The 22,400-nt window shown below is 48.0% G+C and overlaps 1 protein-coding gene across 7 annotated transcripts in view; it reads right to left on the bottom strand.

Moving 5' to 3' along the window:
• RNF213 (ring finger protein 213) overlaps positions 1-22,400 on the bottom strand; it is a 680,515-nt gene that overhangs the window by 303,861 nt on the left and 354,254 nt on the right. For all 7 annotated transcript variants that reach the window (XM_063928518.1, XM_063928521.1, XM_063928520.1 and 4 more), the window contains 2 exons: positions 5,852-6,045; positions 4,438-4,593 (listed from right to left, as the gene is read on the bottom strand). In XM_063928518.1, the coding sequence (XP_063784588.1) occupies positions 4,438-4,593; positions 5,852-6,045 (350 nt within the window). The remainder of the gene's footprint in view (positions 1-4,437; positions 4,594-5,851; positions 6,046-22,400) is intronic.

A 22,400-nucleotide genomic window follows, 5' to 3' on the forward strand; every position in this document is an offset into this window, starting at 1 on the left:
TAAGTAAGCGACATCTTTGTCCAACTGCACTTTGACCGGTTAACCCCCGGAGGAGGTGTTGAGCCACAGAAAGAGCTCGGAAGATTGCTCTCAGCTCCAGTACAGTGATGGCTCTCCTGAGCTGCCCAGCGGCCCTGGAATGAATGAGGATCACAGACTGCTCCCCACCTTCACGGGCTGGAGTAGGTGGTTATCAATCCGAGATTCAGAAAGGGCAGCCCTGGGTCAGGTTGGTCTTTAGGTGCCACTACATGGGGGAGTGTCGAACCTCCCTGAAGAGGACAATGGTCTGTGCCTTGATATTCAGTTAGGACACATTCCACTGGTTGAGAACCTGTAACTGTAGAGGATGGGAGTGAAACTGAGCGTACTCCACCATGACGAATGTGGCTTCCACTGACCCCAGGATCTTCATACCCACATGGTTGGAGACTCAGCGATGATGCAGAAAGGACCTGATCCTGGACTGCAAGGCCAAAACCTTGTCCTGTGGAAGGAAGACATGTTGAAGACGAGAATCCAAGAATGCCCCCAAGTACAGCATTTCCTGCGAAGGCGTCAATGCACTGAAGGGGTAGAAGACTGACCATGAGTTGAATGTGGTCTTGCAACATGCCCGGAGTCCGGGCCAGGAGGAGGAGATCATCTAAATAAGGCAATATTCAGACTCCCCTGTGACACCATAATCTTGGTAAACACCCAAGGGGCAGTAGACAAACCGAACAGTAATGCATGAAATTGGTAGTGATCTTCCTGGATGGCAAAGTGGAGGAAGAATTGCTGATTGGGCTGGATGGGAATGTGGAGGTATGCATCCTGAATGTCCAGAGATGTCATGAAGTCCACCGTTCCAGTGCCAAGATAATGGATCGGAGGGACACCATGTGAAACCTGGGGTTTCGAAGATACTTGTTTGGGTTGAGGATAGGTTGGTAGGAGCCATTCGGTTTCTGAACCAGGAAGAGGTTTGTATAAAAGCCTCAACCCCTCTGAGCCTTGAGGACAGAGATGAGGACGTTGGAGGCTAGAAGAGACTGCACTGACTGTCGAAGAGCCTCTGCTTTTGTTGCATCCTGCAGAAGTCCTGTGCAAAGGACCGTCGGGGAGGACGTCTACAAAATGTCAGTGCATATCATTGAGAGATGACACCTCTGACCCATACATCCATCGTGGTGTCTATCCACCTCAGCGCAAAAGACAGAAGTCGGCCTCCCACCTTGGGGTTCCCCAGAAGGAGGACCGTCCCGTCACACGGTAGGCTTCTCGGGCTGCTTGGAGGAGGGACGTCTGGTAGCCCAGGGCTGCTTAGCTCGGGGCTTAGAGCCCCTGGACGGAGTCTGACATCTAGAGGACACCTGACCTTTGACTCTGACTTGCCGCCAAAATTAGCAAAAAGTAGTCTTGGCTCAAGGTGGTGCAGCTGAAGGCAAGAAGGCAGTCTTGAACGCTACCAGTGTAGAGGCTATCTTGTCTAGTTCCTGAGCAAACAGCCTATCCCCTGCAAAAGGGAGTGCACCAGGAACATAGCCAAAGGGTCCATCTGGTAGCAATCATGGAAGCTGAAACCTTGGATGCTAAGACTTCAGTGTCTATGGCTGCCTTGTCAAGGTACGTACTCGCCTTTTGGATATTGTCTGTCCACGTTCTAGCTTCTCTGCCCAATCTCCAATAGCTTTAGCTACCCAAGCCAATGCCAGGGCAGGATGAGTGATGGCTCCCACATGAGAATAAGCTGATTAGAGGAAATTCTCCAGCTATCTGTGGGATCCTTGAGGGAAGAGGTATCTGGGATAGGGAGGACCTAACGTGCCACGTGTGCATCCACTGGATGTGGAGATTCCTACTTGCCCCTTTCCTTAGGCGGTAGAGGGTAAATGGAAGCCATGCGTTTAGTCGGCTGAGACCAGGCTACCTCCAGAATGTCCTCCAGCTGAGCCAATGCAGGAAACAAAGTAGACTTTTTCTTTTGACGCTTAAAATGCAGAGCCTTGTCCCGAGGAGACGGGTCGGTATACTGTATTCAATCTGAAGTACTGCTCTAACTGCCCCGACCAGCGCTTCTACGTCAGCCAGGGACATGGAATCTTCAGTGACCAAAGAGGACTCCATGTCTAAAGTGGCCGACTCCTGGTCCAAAAAGGGATTCTGGCTAAGAGCACTCCTCCGACAAGGGAGTGGAACTTTCCTGTGTCACTGGCCTGCGCAGAGACATCCAACCTCTATACAGGAGCTGCTGTACAGAGGTTGAGATGTCCGCTAAACTCTGCACTGACTGCACAAAGAACTGTACTTAAAATGGCTGCCCAGCATTCTGAGGGGAGGAGAGAGAGGGAGGAGGAGTTTGACTGAGTCATGCAGTTAGCCTAGGCTCTAAGATAGTCTCAGGAGTGGGGGAGCGGCTACAGCCTAGGCTCACCTCCCCCTCAAGTGCTATCAACTCCAGAGACCCTGCAGAGGCCTGTGCACTGGTGGTCTAGTGGGGGGCACAGTGTCCTGGTCCCCCCACCGCACCTGCCCCCACCGCTGTCTCCCACCATCAGGGAGGATCGTCACACCGTCACGGCTCCTTGCAAGCAGCTGGTAACTTACCGTCCCGGTGTACGGATGCAGCTGCGGGGCCTCCATGAGGTGTGCGCTGCCTTGTAAGGATACCCTGCGGCAGAAGTCAACCAGACGGTCGCCGGTGCTGCCGCCACCATTGCCGGGTGTTGAAGCAACTGTATAGACGTCCAGTAGACGCCTGCACCGCCGCTCAAGAGAAAAAATGTTAAACAAAAAAAAATGAAGTAACCGGGGACTGAGGTACCAGCCCCCCTCCCTCCCCCAAAAGTACAGTAACTGTGCAGAAAAATTTATTTTTAAAATCTGTACCCTGCAGATGTAAGGACAACTTCTATTCAAATCACACCAGTGAAAAGTCCAGAACAGGCCACCCGCCTGTACAAATGCCAATCTGTGCTTTCTCCTTAGCTTTGAGAGTTGGTCTTACACAGGGGTGTCCAAACTACAGTCCATCGCCTAAATGTTGGCCTGCAAGAAGCTGCAATCCAGCCCTAGTGTTATAGCAGGGAAAGTGTGCACCACCTCGTACACTGGAGAACAGTGGGAGGTTGGGCTTGGACTTCTCCCAGCAGTGATCTTCTTGTCCCACCATCCAATGCCATTTCAGAATCTCAGATCAGCATTCAGCCTCTGTCTACACTCAGCAACAACCTGGTCTGAGGTACACACATGTATTTGCATGAGCTACAGTATATATCATTAATTGCTGTGTAGCATATTTTGAATTGGGGTGGACTGATGAATGTGGCTTATGAATTTGGAACACAGTCAATAGGCATATTATGACTTGCTGGAATAGATGTGAGCATATCATGCATTGGCAACACTGCTGTGTAGCATATTATGATTTGGGGGCATAAATGTGGGCATATCATAAATTGGGCACTGCTCTTAGGGGTTCCGTATGGAGGACCGGCGGACAGAATACTGGCTGTCAATCTCCGGACAGCGGCATCCCACCCGCCAGAATGCCAGCAGTGGGGCGAGTGCTAAGAGTCCCTTTGCGGGCTTGCCACAGGACCTATTCTCACTCTATGGGTGTAGTGGACACCCACGAGTAGGAATAGCCCTGTTGCGCCGGGTTTCCGTCTGGCAGTAAATTAAATGCATCCCTCTCTAAGGCATAGTATGAATTGGGAGTACTACAGTGTGGCTCATTATGACTTATGGGCACTCCTATATGACCTAACATGAATTAAGAGCACAGATGTGTGGCAAGTTATAAATCTGGGGCACTGCTCTGAGGAATATTAATGTTAATATATAGATATTTTATTAGCGTTAGTGTTTCTTAGAACAAGATTTACTCAGCAAAGACCCCTTACTTAATTGCTGCAAAGCTAACTATGAGAAAAGAATTATGGCCTTCCATTCAAAGACATTTTTTTAATATAGCTCTCCAAGAAAAAGGTTTAGATGCCCTGGGAGTACCCATACGAGTGGTCGAGCTGTCTTACACAGTGGTAGATTGTGGATTTACGCTGTCCTATCTCACTGCACATGAGTCAATAATGCCATTGTTCTATAGTCATATGGCTTAATGTATGGCCAAGACACACTCATTAAATGCTGCAGGGTGGAAAGAAACAGTCACATGACCCAAGGAGCAACCATGACCTCAACTATGAAATTAGTTTTTTCAATGGACTTGTCAGAGGTAAACAGTACTTCAGTTTTAAAGGTACAGTATATACTACATGTCAAGTCAGGTGAAAGGAGACCAGAGTTTAACCTATTCTTGGAAATAACTCAAGGTGGACATATCTAATTCAGATTACGGCCAGACATGTATAGAAGGGACACCAGACAGACAGACAGACAGACAGACAGACAGACACTGATTACTACTTCCATGAAATTACAATGAGATCTTACAGTGTTGAATTGTTTCCTAAACATCGTATTGGAGGACTCCAAGATCTCAATGATGTACAGGTGACTGGGAAGGCGCTTCCATATTCTTCCCTCAGAATTCATCAGGTACTGCAAAACCAAAAGCTTAAACAGGAATTCTGATATCCCGCTGTTCACCTGCAGCACAAGAAGAGAATACAGCAGCTGGTGAGATAACACAGATCTGACAGGGAGTGACAGTTACTGATGCGTGTGAAACATACAGTATGCTAGATCAAATTCTTTGGGCATGGGTCACAATGTCCTAATGATATGCTGCTTTGTGTATGCAAGTGCCAGACTATAGATCATGCAGCTAGGGAGGTTGCCACACACTAGGGGCCTCCACAGAGCTACATTACTCGGGGCCACCTGTATTGTGGCTTCCGACAGCATCTCAGAAAGCCACAACCTTGACAATCAATGGAGACACTGGAGGAGTACTAAGAGGTGATCTGGGGGACACTGGCACTGGGGCGGCTGGAAAGCGTATCATTTTGTAAATTTTATTGGTTGGGGCCCCCACACGTTAGTTGCACTGGGTCCCCCACTAACCTTAACCAGACCCTGTGTGTGTGAGTAAAGCACAGACCAGAGATGATATACTGTAGCAACGTGGTGAACCCATTACAACTTTCAATCTCCATGTTTACAGGTGCAGCACGGGGTAATCCAAATTAGTATAGTTTATTGTGCTCTGCCTTAAAAGAGGTTTCCACTCATGTTAACCAATTAGCTGAGAATCTCATCACCTAGTAGCATAGTGGCCTCAGTTCTATGTATTTCAGATTTGCAGACTATCATAAAATGGCTGGAAGGCTAACAAATTCGGGAAGCTCTCGCAGATTACCAGGAGAACAGGCCAGCCTGCCAATCCACTACCGCTGTGAAGTGAGGGGTCCAAGGTCTCAAGGTCCCAACCCCCTGATGATCAAGGGCACAATCATGGCACCCTGACACAATGATGAGGTGTAAGATGTGTTGAAGCTGGCCTTATGGTAAATACAATGTACAGTAGCAGTGAAAGGCAATATGCGACACTGCAGCTGCTGTGGAACTACACATCCCATCTACACCATGGACTATAGTGCTCACGTACCAAACATTCTCTCACCATAGAAGGAAGGAACATGCATTTCAATACTACCAACATTTTGCATACGGCAAGTGATACATTAGAGAGGTGCCTGGATAGAGTATTGCAACAACAGGGGTGGAACATATCAGTCCCCTCATGCACAACCAATGATAAATCATTTAATAATTTTAATGTGGGAGGGCACCTAATTTAACAATGTTTACTGAGATCTCTGGGAAACCCCAGAAAATGTAACCTGAGAGAAATAAGGCTCAAAAACAGTCCAGGTATCGGGGTAAAAGCCATTGTTTTACTTACGGACGATGTGATGTCAATGTGGAATATTACAGGACAACTCTTTAGATTGCCATCCAGAAAAGGAAGTAGTGTGTCCAGCACTTTATTTTCATCCACTTCAGGTTTAATAAGCCGGATTATTTTAAGAACAGGCTCGTTTCTTGGGAATTTTGATACAAGCTTTTGATAAAGCCTTTTCACGTACAGAGATTTTCCTGAAACAAATTAGACAGTTTTTCACATATTCTCACAGCTTCACTGTGATACAATGGAGTGGTCACTACCTTGCTGATAGTTTTGAGGGGTAATGTGGCTAATTTTTTATAAAGGTGATTTAGGCTGAAATGTTGTTTGAGTTTATTTAAGATTTCTCCAAATATTTACTGAAGTTCCAGTTCCCTAGAGGAGCAATTACTGTGACTTTAGCTAGTAGTCAAAATAAACCATCTTTTTGAAAGAATCAGCAGACCAGGAACTCAAGATGTCTGGCTTATATAATATAAAAAGAATGACAAACATACCCATATGTACAAGAGCTTCAGAAACATATGTAAACTATAGACATATAAGATAAGGCGGAGGTAGCTTGCGTAAGGGGTCTATTCATGAAGCAGTGAAAACAGTGGAGAAGTGAGCCAGTGTAGATGTAGCCCATGGCAAGCATTGAAGTAACATTTCTAATTTGTGTACTATAGAATTATACAGAGCAGCTTATTGGTTGCCATGAGCAACTTCTCCACTGGCTCACTTCTCCTTTTTATCCATTGCTTCATGAATAGACCCTTTAACAAGGTTGCACACAATATCAAGTGTTCTGCCTCAAATGCAATACCTGTATCAGTGGTTCCTAAACTTCCTTGAATCAAGACACCCTAGAGTATCAGGTTTTTTTCATAGCACCCCCAGGATAAAATAAGAGTTATGGTAGACTTACTATGGTTAACTCTTTTTCTTTGAGGTCCATAGAATCCACAGGGATGACATCGGGGTGTAAGTGGTTGGAAAGGACCAGGCACCAAACAGTTAAAGCTATTGAGATCCAAGGAAGCTCCAGTCCCTCCTCCCTTATACACCACCCACAGCCAGGGCTAGCCAGTTCTGTGAACAAGCCCAATGCAGGAGCAGGATAGGAGAGAAGGAAGACTGGCACACACAAGAAACACACTTTCATGCAATAGAGAAGGGAACTGGTGACAAAGAGGAAAAACCCATAGAAGCCAGGGGCAATATTTACTAATATTCGTGATTTGGCCGTTTTGAAGGGTGTTTGAACTCGAATGGTATCGGGTGCATTTTTCTGCAACTTTTTGAATCCTGATACGATCATTCACTAAGCTGCTGAGTTTTGCACAATCGTTTTTTCCGATGTCGATGTGATTCGTAATATCAGGCAGTGTTTTACGGGAGTGATGAGTAAAACACTGCCTGAAAAAACACAAGGAATCCCGGCCGGATCTGTGAGATCCTTGCAGGGCTTCATTGTGTTCCTTAAAAAGTTGATTAAAGTCTTTAAAAATCTGGAAAAAATTGCGTGGGGTCCCCCCTCCTAAGCATAACCAGCCTCGGGCTCTTTGAGCTGGTCCTGCTTGAAAAAATATGGGGTAAAAAATGACAGGGGTCCCCCCATATTTAATCAACCAGCACCGGGCTCTGCGCCTGGTCCTGGTTCCAAAAATACGGGGGACAAAAAGCGTAGGGGTCCCCCGTATTTCTGAAACCAGCACCGGGCTCCACTAGCTGGGGAGATAATGCCACATCCGGGGGACACTTTGATATCGGTCCCTGCGGCCGTGCCATTAAAACCCCAACTAGTCACCCCTGGCCGGGGTACCCTGGAGGAGTGGGGACCCATTCAATCAAGGGGTCCCCCCCCCCTCCAGCCACCCAAGGGCCAGGGGTGAAACCCGAGGCTGTCCCCCCCCATCCAAGGGCGGCGCATGGGGGGCTGATAGCCAAGTGTGAATTTGTGAATATTGTTTTTAGTAGCAGTACTACAAGTCCCAGCAAGCCTCCCCCGCAAGCTGGTACTTGGAGAACCACAAGTACCAGCATGCGGTGGAAAACCGGGCCCGCTGGTACCTGTAGTACTACTAAAAAAATACCCCAATAAAAACAGGACACACACACCGTGACAGTACAACTTTATTACATACATGCACACCAACATACACACATACTTACCTATGTTCCCACGAGGCTCGGTCCTCTTCTCCATGTAGAATCCTAGGGGTACCTGTTGAAAAAAATTATACTCACATAATCCAGTGAAGAATCCGGCCTTTGAATAATCCACGTACTTGGCAAAAAAAAAAAAAAACGCAAACCCGACCACGCACTGAAAGGGGTCCCATGTTTACACATGGGACCCCTTTCCCCGACTGCCAGGACCCCCCCTGACTCCTGTCAAAGAGGGTCCCTTCAGCCAATCAGGGAGCGCCACGTCGTGGCACCCTCCTGATTGGCTGTGTGCTCCTGTAGTGTCTGTCAGGCAGCACACGGCAGTGATACAATGTAGCGCCTATGCGCTCCATTGTAGCCAATGGTGGGAACTTTGCGGTTAGCGGTGAGGTTACTTTCGGTCAACCGCTGACGCCTGGAATCCTGTATGTTCTTTCAGCGGGACTGCAGCAGGAGTGGGAGGTTAGATTTAGGCATTAGAAGGGGGGGGGGGTTAGGGTGCAGGGACCAGAAGGGTAATGTTAGGTACCGGGCAGAGGGGGTTAGGGTTAGCTACTTACAAGGGGAGGTTAGGGTTAGGCACCATCAGGGAGGGTTAGGGTTAGACACCCACAAGTGAGGTTTAGGGCTAGGGTGGGGGCAGGGGAGGGTTAGGATACTTTCTGGTGGGTTGTTGTGATTCTGAACGCCGGCATCCCGTCCATCGGCAAAGGGAGGTCAGCCTGCATGTAAGCCTGTGAAATAGACTGTCTAGATGGCTTTGCATGACTGTCAGCAGGCAAGCCCTTCTTGTGGAACCCATAGAGGAAAAAAAGGGAATCTATTTCCGGATGTAACTAGTACGATCCACATAAATCCGAAGACAACAGACAACATCCAAGGTGGCTTCCCCTGACGAAAGGTATGGGGATTGGAAGGCTGGAACCACAATTTCTGCGTTAAGATGGAATCTGAATACCACCTTAAGGGAGGTAGCCAGTCCAAGTACAGAGAACAGCCCTGTCCGGATGAAAGATCAGAAAGGGAGAGCGACAGGAGAGAGCCCCTTAATCCAATACCCTCTGGGCACAAGCAATCGCCAGAAAGAAAAGCGTTTTTGCAGTCAGCCACTTGAGGTCCACTGAATGCAAAGGTTAAACAGGGACACCTGTAGAACCAAGGGCAAATCCGACGGAGCCACTGGAGAGACAAAGTAAGGTTGAATGCGAAGAACTCTCTGAAGGAAAGTTCAAACATCAGGTAGGGGTGCAATTATTTGCTGGAACCAGACTGACAAGAGCAGAGACATACACTTTTTTTTTTTTAATAATACTTTATTGGACATCTGCCTAATACATATATCATAACATGTAACAACGGATCACAATAACACAGAGGCCACATAGCAGCCCAAACATTCAACATGGCATAGAAGGAAATAAACAGGAAATAAATGGTTCCGATTTAGGTATGGACTATAAACATCTCTCAACAATTTTTTATTTTCTAAAAAGGAGGTCGACCCAGGGTAAGTACTTCAAGAGTATACCACGTGGTGTGGGATATAGCTTGTCTAAGAGGGGCCTTAATGACGTTGTCTAGCATCTGTATCTAAGGGAGCCAAATTCCAAAGAATTTTTCTATTTTACTTTCTTTGTCAAATAGCATTTCCAGCCATTCCATATGAAATAAGTTTGATAGTCTTGGTAGTAATAAAGCCAAAGAATCAGTAGCTATCCATTGTGACAGGATAGTTTTTTTTACCAGCCGCCGCTATTTTAGTTAGCAGCATGCGCTGGCCAAGTGACAGCTTGGGGGTATGAGATGTGCAATATATGTCCCAGATAGCCCACTCCGGGGAGACCACCATGGTAATACGTAGTTTTTCCTTAATAAAGGTTTGTATTAGGCTCCAGAATTTACTGACTTCTGGACAGCTCCATAAGCAGTGGTAAATATCTGCATCAGGTATGCCGCACTTGAAGCATTTGGAATCAGAAGCTGTACCCATTTGGAATCGTAATTTCGGTGTAATGTAGGAGCGGTGTAGGATTTGATAATTCATCTCTGCGTATGACGCTGATATGAGGGTTTTATTGATTCTATTAAATGCAGTAAGCATGGCAGAGGTAGTGATATTCGGGAAATCTGGCAATCATTTAGTCAGTCCTGACTGGGTGGACTCCCAATCAATGTTTTTTTTGAGAAATGCGTAAAGGAATGCTGTGGAGTGGTATATTCTAGGCGTTGATTGTAGAATGGTATCTATACTATTGGACCTATCTTTCGCAGTCATTGTGGTCAGAGATTTGTTGAGGCAACTATGGATTTGAAAATATACAAATAGTGGAATTGTAATTTGTGGAAATCTCTCACAAAGACTTGCATACGTGTGTATCTGGTAAGCGTCTCGGCATAGTAACTGATATGACAATCTGATTCCCTGGACTGATGGGGCTGCCAACGTGTTTTGCACAGTGGTCCCTCGGAAATCTGGGTTATGGGCTAGGGGGAGGAAAGTCGTGTTGTAGCTAGAAATACCCATCCTAGAACGTGCCTGTCTCCATGCCGTGCAGGTAGAAGTTAGTAGGATGTTGTTTTTAATCTGGGGAGAAAAACAAGACGGACGTCTATGTAGTAAGCTAGCAAGTGAAGTCTCGGGACAGAAGGCCTGCTCTAAGCCGGTATTAGCGAAGGTCTCCGTCTCATGTAGCCAATCAACAGCGTAGCGATAATTTGCTGCTAGCATGTAACTTCTAAGGCAAGGTAAATTGACACCTCCTAATGTTTGCGATTGGCACAACTTAAATAATGAGATTCTGGGGTTTTTGTGTGCCCAAATGAATTCACTAAAGGCACTATTTAGAGTTTTCAAGTCAATGTCAGATAGTAGTAAGGGTAACATATGAATAGGGTATAATAGTCTCGGGAAGGTGATCATTTTGATCAGTTGGCATCTGCCCAGGTAGGAGAGGGGTAGATGTTTCCATGCCTGGAAGTCAGCTAAGGTACGTGTGATGACTCGCGGGAAGTTACATCTATATAAATCGGCTGGGTCAATGGGTATTTGGAGTCCTAGATATGCGATTGTCTGGTTTGCCCAACGAAAGGGGAATGGACTATTCCAATTGTGCGTCGCACGAGGGTGCAGGGCCAAAGCCTCAGTTTTCGATTCGTTGACTTTGAACCCAGAGATTGACTCAAAGATTGTCAGTAGGGACCGTAAGCTGGGAAACACAGTTTGAGGGTTTGAGAAGTATAGTAATAAATCGTCAGCATAGGCCGTGACTTTAAGGTCATGATTACCGACTTTAATCCCATACCAGGTGGAATTTAAGTGACAATGTCTGATGAGCGGGTCTAAAGCAAGGTCAAAAAGGAGTGGGGAGAGTGGGCATCCCTGTCGCGTGCCTCTGTATAGCGTGAAAGTGTTGGTGTTCATTCCATTCACCGTGAGGAATGCAGCCGGGGAAGTATATATGGTGCGGAAGAACCTGACAAAACCGGCTCCAAATCTCTGCCAGTGAAGCGCTCTCAGCAGATGAGACCATGACACTCGGTCGAATGCTTTATCAGCATCGCAGCTCACCAGCAAAGATGACCCTCCCGGTGACTGGGCCGATACAGTCAGTGCAGCTATCAATTGTCTAATGTTATGCACTGATGTTCTCCCCTTTACGAAGCCAGTTTGGGATGGATGTAATATCGTGGGCAGCACTACCTGTAACCTGTTCGCCATAAGAGCAGTCAGGATTTTAAAATCTTGATTTAGGAGGGAGATCGGGCGATACGATTGGACTAGGGTGGGGTCTTTTCCAGGTTTCGGCAGTACTATTACACGGGCCTGATTAAAGGTTGGAGGGGCAGCATTCCCAGATAAAATAGAGTTAAATAGGGTCAGGAGGTGGGGCGTGACATGGGGCAGCAACAATTTATAGTACTCTGCACTTAATCCATCCGGGCCTGGGGATTTACCATTAGCTAACTGCTTCATCACCGTCGATAGTTCTAGTTCAGTGACTGGTTCCATAAGGGAATCCCGGTCATCCTCTGTCAGTGTAGGGGACCCGGCCGAGCGAAGGAAGGCCATGCCTCCAACGGGGTCATCTGGTGGGGCTGTGTACAACTCTTTGTAATAAGTTAGGAAGGAATCAGCGATAACCGTCAGGTCCGAGGATAGGTGAGGGCCGGTAAGAAGGGACAAAATGTGCGGGGTAGGACGTTGGCTACAAACCACATTTGCTAGGAGTTTTCCCGCTTTATTACCCCATTTAAAATATCTATGTTTTTGAAAATCCAAGGCATATTGGGCCCTTTCTGTGCAAAGAGTGTTATAGAGGTGTTTCGTGTCTGTGTAGATTCTGTGGTTATCGTCGGTCGGAGAGGACAGCAATTTCGCATATGAGTTAGTAAGTGCTAGGCCCAGATCACGAAACCGTTGATTGAGGTTTTTACGCTTATTCGCAACATATGCAATGATGTAACCCCGCACCACCGGCTTAGAGGCAGACCAGAAAAGATTTATATCATCCACATGTTGAGTATTGTCATTAGCATAGTGTATGAAGATGGTCTCTAAGTAGGTCTTAAACTCAGGGGACGTGTACAAGTAGGAAGGAAACCTCCAGTTAAAGGTTGTTTTAGGAGAGCTTAACTCAAGGGTGAACCACGTAGGGGCGTGATCAGAGATGGCTATATTTTCTACCTTGGAGTCGCTCACCCGAGAGAGCAGCGCAACAGGGAGCAACCAAATAATCCATCCTAGTGGATGTGGCGTGTGGATGTGAATAGAATGTGTATTCGCGACCGACAGGGTGCTGGTGTCGCCAGGGGTCTACCAAATTGAGTGAGGATGATAGAAACTGCAATGATGCTGGTACGGAATAGTTCCGTCCACTAGATACATCCGATCGGTCCAGGGTCGGATGAAGTGTGGAATTAAAATCACCCCCTATTATCAATCTACCCTCCGCCCATTCCTGAAGTCGGACGTAAACATCCGAAAAAAAAGCATTGTGTTCCGAATTTGGTGCATAGAAGGTCACTAAAGTGTAGAGCTCCCCTTCTAGTTGCAATTTTATGAACAAGAACCGACCCTCATCGTCTGCATGAGTATCCAATATGGAATATCTGAGAGACTTATGAAATATAATTACTACACCCAGTTTCTTAGAGGTAAATGAGGCCGACTTGTAATCGCGAAACCAACTGTCCCGCAGTACATTAGGGTCTCCCGATTTCCAGTGAGTCTTCTGTAACATCGCTATATCTGGCCGTAGGCGTTTGAGATGTTGCAATATCTTTCTACGTTTAATCGGAGTATTCAAGCCTTCTACGTTCCAAGTGAGGAACTTTAAGTTTGTCTTAATCTCTGAAGAATTAGCCATGTTAAACTGAAATCAACCAATTCCCGTCCTATCGGACACGTGAAACAGTAAGGAGATAATCTGTGTGGCTCCCCCTATCCCAGCGAGTAGGGAGACCAAGCTATCGATAAAAACAGTAAACTTATACCATGTGATCAGCAATAGATGTCGTCGTAAACAATTTGTTGCAGCATATCACTTTTCAAAAAAATAATTTCAAACCCAAAACAGTGGTCTAGGTGACACACTGTAAACTAGTAACGTAACTCCAGTTAGACTGAGGAAGAGGGGAAAAAAAGGGGAGAGAGGTAGGAATAAGAAGGGTAGAAGAGGGAAAAAAAAGAAGGGTTGAAAGACCCAATAACAGCCAGTGTCAAAAATATGCAGTGCAGTGACAATCATGGCATTAAAGTAACTTGCAATCAACCATACATTGCCAAACATGGTATCAATGAGGAAGATGATATATACGCCGAGTTCATAAAAAGTCTCAATGTTAGTCCCTGTCTCTGGAGGCAGGTGAGAACGTACACCGCAGTGATTCTGCGAAAGTATTAGCCGCTGAAGACGTGTCGAACAGGTACGTTTTCCCGTTACGTTGAGCGCGGAGCTTTGCTGGATAGAGCAGGGCAAAACGTATTCCTTCCTCAAACAAGATCTTGCAGGCTGGGGAGAATTCCCTTCTCCTCATGGCCACATTGTACGAAAAGTCTTGGAACAGAAGTAGTTTATCGCCGTGATAGGCGAGGCCCTGTGCTTTGCGGTATGCCTCCATCACCTTTACTTTATCCGTATAATTAAGGAATTTAAATATGACTGGTCTGGGCCTGCGGCGATCTGCTTGAAAGTCAGGACCAATACGATGCGCTCTTTCAATCATTATGGATTCGCCATCCACTATACAGCTTAGCTCAGTCGGTAACCAGGTGGAGACCAGGGACAGCAACTCCCTGGGTTTGACAGATTCCGGTAAGCCACTCACACGGAGATTATTTCGACGATTACGATTTTCTAAGTCCTCAACCTTCTCCTGCATCGCAGAAATGGCGGACGCTTGAGAGTCGACGACGGAGCGGTCAGCAGTTAGATCGTCTTCCAGGTTCGAGACTCGTTGTTCAGCCTCATCTAGCCGTGAGCCATGTTCCTTTAGCTGTGTCATGGTGGAGTCAATGGCATCCTTTAGTCCAGCAAGTTTCTTGTCTAACAGTGGTGAGAGTATATCAGAGATTTCCTGCGCTCTGGCCACTGCGTCCATAGTGTATCTAGAAGGATCAGACACACCGTCCAAGACATTAGCGTTAGGCGAGGAGGGTGGAGAGCCAGCATGAGCTGAGGCCGAAGCCCTGGTATCTTTGGTTTTTGCTGGAGCGGAGCCGCGACCACCCCTTTGGGGCTTCGCCACATATTTATCCATGATAACGAAAAAGAAATGGTACGTCACAGTAAGGAAGTAGGTGATAACAGTTATCCTGCCCAGCAGGGAGAAGTGGTTCAGTTGAGTTATGAGTACGTAGCCACGGTAGATGGTACAGGGAATCGTCACAAAGAGCCAGCTCTCAGCCAAGCCTGTAAGACACGTGGGGATCTGCGGCCTCTTGTGCAAAATTCAGAGTAACGGACTAAGTTGGTAAATTGAGGAGAGTGTCAGAATGGGTCGGCAGCATCTGCTCTGTTCCCCTTTGTCGGCAATGTGCTGCTACAGTGTAAAGGTATCTTGCCTCCCCTCCTGTCGTCCAGGCGACCGATATTGGACTCTACCCGACACAGTGGGTTAATTTGGGAGAGCCACAGCGCTTATAGAATGGTCTGTGACCTGATGGCAGTATTAGGGCAGACTTCAGGGATCAGGATAGCGAGGGACTCGCAGTCGTGGGGCCAGCGGTATATTGCATCAGGTCTCTTGCGGCCTCAGTCAGCGGGAGCCCAGGTAGGGACAGAGATTCAGGCAGAGACAGCAGATGCAGCAGGGGGGCCTGCAAGGCACACTCACCCGTCCTGTAGCCGCTTCTCCTCCGCTGCCTGGTTTCCGGTCCGTCTCCCGGCAACGCGCCGTCACCGCGATCCGATGTACGGGGAAGCAGGGAGCCGCCTATAGTCTCCGGCGCCGTCCGTCCCAGGCAACGAGCAAGGCAGGGGAGGAAGAGAGCAGGGTGCCCGGCCACTTCCAATATGGCGGCCGCGGGCAGCAGACGCCACAGCTGGCGCTCGAGTTCCGTGGAAGGAGGCGGTGGGGAGCCGGTCTCCTCTTTCCCCGGTGCACTTTGAGGGTCCAGGGCGCAGTGTACACCCCACTAAACTGCTTAGGAATAGCAGGGGGACGAAGAGCTCTAGTTAAAACGCGGCCTTCACTAGGTCCGCCCACCGGACAGAGACATACACTTTAAGGGAGAAGAGCCAAGCATTCTGGGACAAGCTGAAAGCTTTAACTGTTTGGTGCCTGACTCTCATTCACCAGTTTCAACCCCGATGGTCCCTATGGAACCTACGAACCCTGATGAAGAAAATAAGATTTAGATGCTGCCAGAGTAGCCACTATCTTGTCCAAGTCTTTGTCAAACAGAATGTCCCCAGCAAAGAGCAGGGATTCAAGTGCTTTTTGGATTCCGTATCCACCTTCCATGAGCGCAGCCAGTGGATCCTGCGGGCGATCACAGAGGTATCAGATGCCTTGGAAGCAAGGAGGCCAGTATTCAGTGCAGTGTCGCCTAGATAAGATGCTGTGTCCTTGATATGGGAGATGTGAGACAGCTGTTCCCTGGTAACGTGAGAGGGAAGACTATCTTCTAGGGCCTCTGGCCAGCTTTCAATAGGCTGAGGCCATAGCCGGTCGTGTAATAGCCCCTGTAAGAGAATGTCAGATTTGAAGCAAGTTTAAATTTTAGCTTCCTTCAGGGAATACGCAGACGGTATAGGCAGGTAGAGCTTTTAACCAGGCGTGCTACGTGAGAATCCACCATAGGGGGAACCTCCCGCAAGGCACATTCTCCAGATGGGATAAGGTAAAAAGAAATTAGTCCTTTTGGTATTTGATGCTTCTTACTAGGGGTACTCCATGCTTCACACATGAGTTCAGTGAGCTGATCTGATTGCGGGAATTCACATTTAACAACCTTCTGGAGTTTGAATACCAGGGTTTTTGGTTTAGTAGCTGGCTCCTCTTCTATTTCAAGAATGGATTGGACTGCCTGCACTAGCGCGGGCACATCAAATGTAGAATGGCGCTCCTCCTCACCTGAGGAGGACTCAGGGAGAGAGACGTTTGCCTCATCTGCCTCACCAGATGACATCACAATCCGAAAGCTGTGTAGACTGTGAGGGTGGCACAATACGCCTATGTGCTTTAGCAGTTATAAGTCTGTCACCCTGTAACATTTGCTGAAATGCAGCAGAGGTTTCGGCCAGATTCTGTACTGAGTGGGATAAAACATCCACCCAGGGAGGATGCATAGCAGAGACCGGTGAAACAGGTTGAACTGCTGAGGAATTCCCATAGTGGGAGGCAGAGCAGGGGCTGATAAATGGTCCACTATCTGCGTCAAAACTGGTGAAAATGATGACACCCAGGGTGGTTCCTGGAAAGGGGCTGATGAGGCAGGTTGGTGAGGTGGAATATAGCAACTTGCACAAAGACCATCCTGTACAGGGTCCTGAGGGGATTATATCGCTGAATAGGACATGCAGGCGACCATATGAGGATCAGTAGCCACTTACCTTTGCCCTTAGAAGACAAAGTAACAGCAATATAACAGCACACAATAAGTGTTTAGCTAATAATGCAATGTGACACCCTTCCACCATGTGTGTAAAATTGAAGTACTGTGAACCCCTAGAGTTAGAAGAACAGAAGGGATAGGTATAACGGACAGAGGAAAATCAGACAGCAAAGCTGCCACAAGTCACATACAATGCATAGGAAACATAAGAATTTACTCACCGGTAATTCTATTTCTCGTAGTCCGTAGTGGATGCTGGGAACTCCGTAAGGACCATGGGGAAATAGACAGGCTCCGCCACACCAATCACACCGTACAACTTGTGATAACCTTACCTCACTCAACGGATGGCTCATAACAATAACCCTTATTTAAGCAATAACTATATACACGTATTGCAGAAAGTCCGCACTTGGGACGGGCGCCCAGCATCCACTACGGACTACGAGAAATAGAATTACCGGTGAGTAAATTCTTATTTTCTCTGACGTCCTACTGGATGCTGGGAACTCCGTAAGGACCATGGGGATTATACCAAAGCTCCCAAACGGGCGGGAGAGTGCGGATGACTCTGCAGCACCGAATGAGCAAACTCAAGGTCCTCCTTAGCCAGGGTATCAAACTTGTAGAACTTTGCAAAGGTGTTTGAACCCGACCAAGTAGCCGCTCGGCAAAGCTGTAAAGCCGAGACCCCTCGGGCAGCCGCCCAAGAAGAGCCCACCTTCCTTGTGGAATGGGCTTTTACCGATTTTGGATGCGGCAATCCAGCCGCAGAATGAGCCAGCTGAATCGTGCTACAGATCCAGCGAGCAATAGTTTGCTTTGAAGCAGGAGCACCCAGCTTGTTGGGTGCATGCAGGATAAAAAGCGAGTCAGTCTTCCTGACTCCAGCCGTTCTGGAAACATATATTTTCAAAACCCTGACTACGTCCAGCAACTTGGAGTCCTCCAAGTCCCGAGTAGCCGCAGGCACCACAATAGGTTGGTTCAAATGAAACGATGATACCACCTTTGGGAGAAAATGGGGACGAGTCCTCAATTCTGCCCTGTCCATATGGAAGATCAGATATGGGCCCTCATTCCGAGTTGTTCGCTCGGTATTTTTCATCGCATCGCAATGAAAATCCGCTTAGTACGCATGCGCAATGTTCGCACTGCGACTGCGCCAAGTAACTTTGCTATGTAGAAAGTAATTTTACTCACGGCTTTTTCATCGCTCCGGCGATCGTAATGTGATTGACAGGAAATGGGTGTTACTGGGCGGAAACACGGCGTTTCAGGGGCGTGTGGCTGAAAACGCTACCGTTTCCGGAAAAAACGCAGGAGTGGCCGGAGAAACGGTGGGAGTGCCTGGGCGAACGCTGGGTGTGTTTGTGACGTCAACCAGGAACGACAAGCACTGAACTGATCGCACAGGCAGAGTAAGTCTGAAGCTACTCTGAAACTGCTAAGTAGTTAGTAATCGCAATATTGCGAATACATCGGTCGCAATTTTAAGAAGCTAAGATTCACTCCCAGTAGGCGGCGGCTTAGCGTGTGTAACTCTGCTAAATTCGCCTTGCGACCGATCAACTCGGAATGAGGGCCATGGGCTTTTACATGACAAAGCCGCCAATTCCGACACACGCCTAGCCGATGCTAAGGCCAACAGCATGACCACTTTCCACGTGAGATACTTTAGTTCCACGGTCTTAAGTGGCTCAAACCAGTGGGATTTCAGGAAATCCAACACAACGTTAAGATCCCAGGGTGCCACTGGTGGCACAAAAGGGGGCTGAATATGCAGCACTCCCTTAACAAAAGTCTGAACCTCAAGCAGTGAAGCCAGTTCTTTTTGAAAGAAAATGGATAGGGACGAAATCTGGACCTTTATGGACCCCAATTTTAGGCCCATAGTCACCCCTGACTGTAGGAAGTGCAGGAATTGACCCAGCTGGAATTCCTCTGTAGGGGCTGTCCGGTTCCGGCATGAAAGATAGATAGTGTCTAGTTAGACAGTCAATAGATAGACACCATATGTTAGAAGGACATTAGGTCGACAGGGTCAAAAGGTCGACATGGAAAAGGTCGACAAGTCAAAAGGTCGACAGGTCAATAGGTCGACAGGGTCAAAAGGTCGACATGAAAATGGCCGACATGAAAAAGGTAGACACCATGTTTTTTGCATTTTTGTGGTTTGTGTGGATAGTTTTGTCATCTGGGACCCCCAATTGTAGAAAGGCATACCCTCGCGGGGCTCGCTTCGCTCACCACCCTTCGGGCACGGTGGCTTGCGGCGCTCGCCACAAGGTTTATAACCAACTCTATGCCGACATGGATAGAGAAAGTATGAAATAATCCAAAAACATGTTACATAAAAAAAAAACCTTTGTCTATCTTTTTTATGTCGACCATTTTTATGTTGACATTTTGACCATGTCGACCTTTTGACCTGTCGACCTTTTCCATGTCGACCTTTTGACCCTGTCGACCTAATGTCTGTCTAATATATGGTGTCTATCTATTGACTGTCTAACTAGACACTGTCTATCTATCAAACGGATAGGGGCCCGTCCTGGCCTCACACCAAGCAACATATTTTCGCCATATACGGTGATAATGCTTTGCTGTCACGTCATTCCTAGCCTTTATCAGCGTAGGAATAACTTCATCCGGAATGCCTTTTTCCGCTAGGATCCGGCGTTCAACCGCCATGCCGTCAAACGCAGCCGCGGTAAGTCTTGGAACAGACAGGGCCCTTGTTGCAGCAGGTCTTGTCTGAGAGGCAGAGGCCATGGGTCCTCTGTGCGCATTTCTTGCAGTTCCGGGTACCAAGTCCTTCTTGGCCAATCCGGAACAATGAGTATTGTTCTTATTCCTCTCTTTATTACTATTCTCAGTACCTTGGGTATGAGAGGAAGAGGAGGAAACACATATACCGACTGGTACACCCACGGTGTCACTAGGGCGTCCACAGCTATCGCCTGAGGGTCCCGTGACCTGGCGCAATATCTTTTTAGCTTTTTGTTGAGGCGGGACGCCATCATGTCCACCTGTGGCAGTTCCCATCGCATTGCAATCTGTGTGAAGACTTCTTGATGAAGTCCCCACTCTCCCGGGTGGAGGTCGTGTCTGCTGAGGAAGTCTGCTTCCCAGTTGTCCACTCCCGGAATGAACACTGCTGACAGTGCTTGCACGTGATTCTCCGCCCAACGAAGAATCTTTGTGGCTTCCGCCATTGCCATCCTGATTCTTGTGCCGCCCTGGCGGTTTACATGGGCGACCGCCGTGATGTTGTCTGACTGAATTAGCACTGGCCGGTTTCGAAGCAGGGGCTCTGCTTGACTCAGGGCGTTGTAAATGGCCCTTAGTTCCAATATATTTATGTGTAGAGAAGTCTCCAGACTTGACCACAGCCCTTGGAAGTTTCTTCCCTGAGTGACTGCCCCCCATCCTCGGAGGCTTGCATCCATGGTCACCAGGACCCAGTCCTGTATGCCGAACCTGCGGCCCTCGAGAAGGTGAGCACTCTGCAGCCACCACAGAAGAGACACCCTGGCCCTTGGGGACAGGGTGATCAGCCGATGCATCTGGAGATGCGATCCGGACCACTTGTCCAACAGATCCCACTGAAAGATCCTTGCATGGAACCTGCCGAAGGGAATGGCTTCATATGAAGCCACCATCTTTCCCAGGACTCGCGTGCAGTGATGCACCGATACCTGTTTTGGTTTCAGGAGGTCCCTGACCAGAGATGCTAATTCCTGGGCCTTCTCCACCGGGAGAAACACCTTCTTCTGTTCTGTGTCCAGAATCATGCCCAGGAAAAGCAGACGCGTCGTAGGAATCAGCTGCGACTTTAGAACATTCAGAATCCAGCCGTGCTGTTGCAACACTTCCTGAGAGAGTGCTACGCTGATCAACAACTGCTCTCTGGACCTCGCCTTTATGAGGAGATCGTCCAAGTACGGGATAACTATAACTCCCTTCTTCCGAAGGAGGATCATCATTTCGGCCATTACCTTGGTATATATCCTCGGTGCCGTGGACAGGCCAAACGGCAACGTCTGGATCTGGTAATGACAGTCCTGTACCACAAACCTGAGGTACTCCTGGTGAAGTGGGTAAATGGGGACATGCAAGTAAGCATCTTTGATGTCCAGCGACACCATAAAATCCCCCTCTTCCAGGCTTGCAATAACCGCTCTGAGCGATTCCATTTTGAACTTGAATTTCTTTATATAAGTGTTCAAGGATTTTAAATTCAGAATGGGTCTCACCGAACCGTCCGGTTTCAGTACCACAAACATTGTGGAATAGTAACCCCTTCCCTGTTGAAGGAGGGGGACCCTGATAATCACTTGCTGGAGGTACAGCTTGTGAATTTCCGCCATTACTACCTCCCTTTCCATGGGAGAAGCTGGCAAGGCTGATTTGAGGTAACGGCGGGGGGGAGTCGCTTCGAATTCCAGCTTGTATCCCTGAGATACAATTTGTACAGCCCAGAGATCCACCTGTGAGCGAACCCACTGGTTGCTGAAGTTTCGGAGCCGCGCCCCCACCGCACCTGGCATCCGCCTGTGGAGCCCCAACGTCATGCGGTGGACTTAGTGGAAGCAGGGGAGGACTTTTGTTCCTGGGAACTGGCTGCATGGTGCAGCTTCTTACCTCTACCCCTGCCTCTGGCAAGAAAGGATGCGCCCCTGACCCTCTTGCCTTTCTGAGAACGAAAGGACTGCATTTGATAATACGGTGCTTTCTTAGGCTGTGAGGAAACCTGAGGCAAGAAAGTCGACTTTCCAGCTGTCGCTGTGGACACGAGGTCCGATAGACCGTCCCCAAACAATTCCTCACCCTTATAAGGCAAAACCTCCATGTGTTTTTTAGAATCAGCATCTCCTGTCCATTGCCGAGTCCATAAGACCCTCCTGGCAGAAATGGACATAGCATTAATTCTAGAGCCCAGCAGGCAAATGTCCCTCTGAGCATCCCGCATATATGAGACGACGTCTTTTATATGGCCCAGGGTTAGCAAAACAGTATCCCTGTCGAGGGAATATATGTCGTCTGACAGAGTATCTGTCCATGCTGCTACAGCACTACACATCCAGGCTGAAGCAATAGCAGGTCTCAGTAGAGTACCAGAGTGTGTATACACTGACTTCAGGATAGCTTCCTGCTTTCTATCCGCAGTCTCCTTTAGGGCGGCCGTATCGTGAGACGGCAGGGCCACCTTTTTAGATAAGAGTGTCAGCACCTTGTCCACCCTAGGGGATGTTTCCCAACGTAACCTGTCCGTTGGCGGGAAAGGGTACGTCATCAGTAACCTCTTAGAAATCACTAGTTTCTTATCAG

The sequence above is a fragment of the Pseudophryne corroboree genome, chromosome 6 (assembly GCF_028390025.1).
Source record: "Pseudophryne corroboree isolate aPseCor3 chromosome 6, aPseCor3.hap2, whole genome shotgun sequence".
NCBI classification, from domain to species: domain Eukaryota; kingdom Metazoa; phylum Chordata; class Amphibia; order Anura; family Myobatrachidae; genus Pseudophryne; species Pseudophryne corroboree.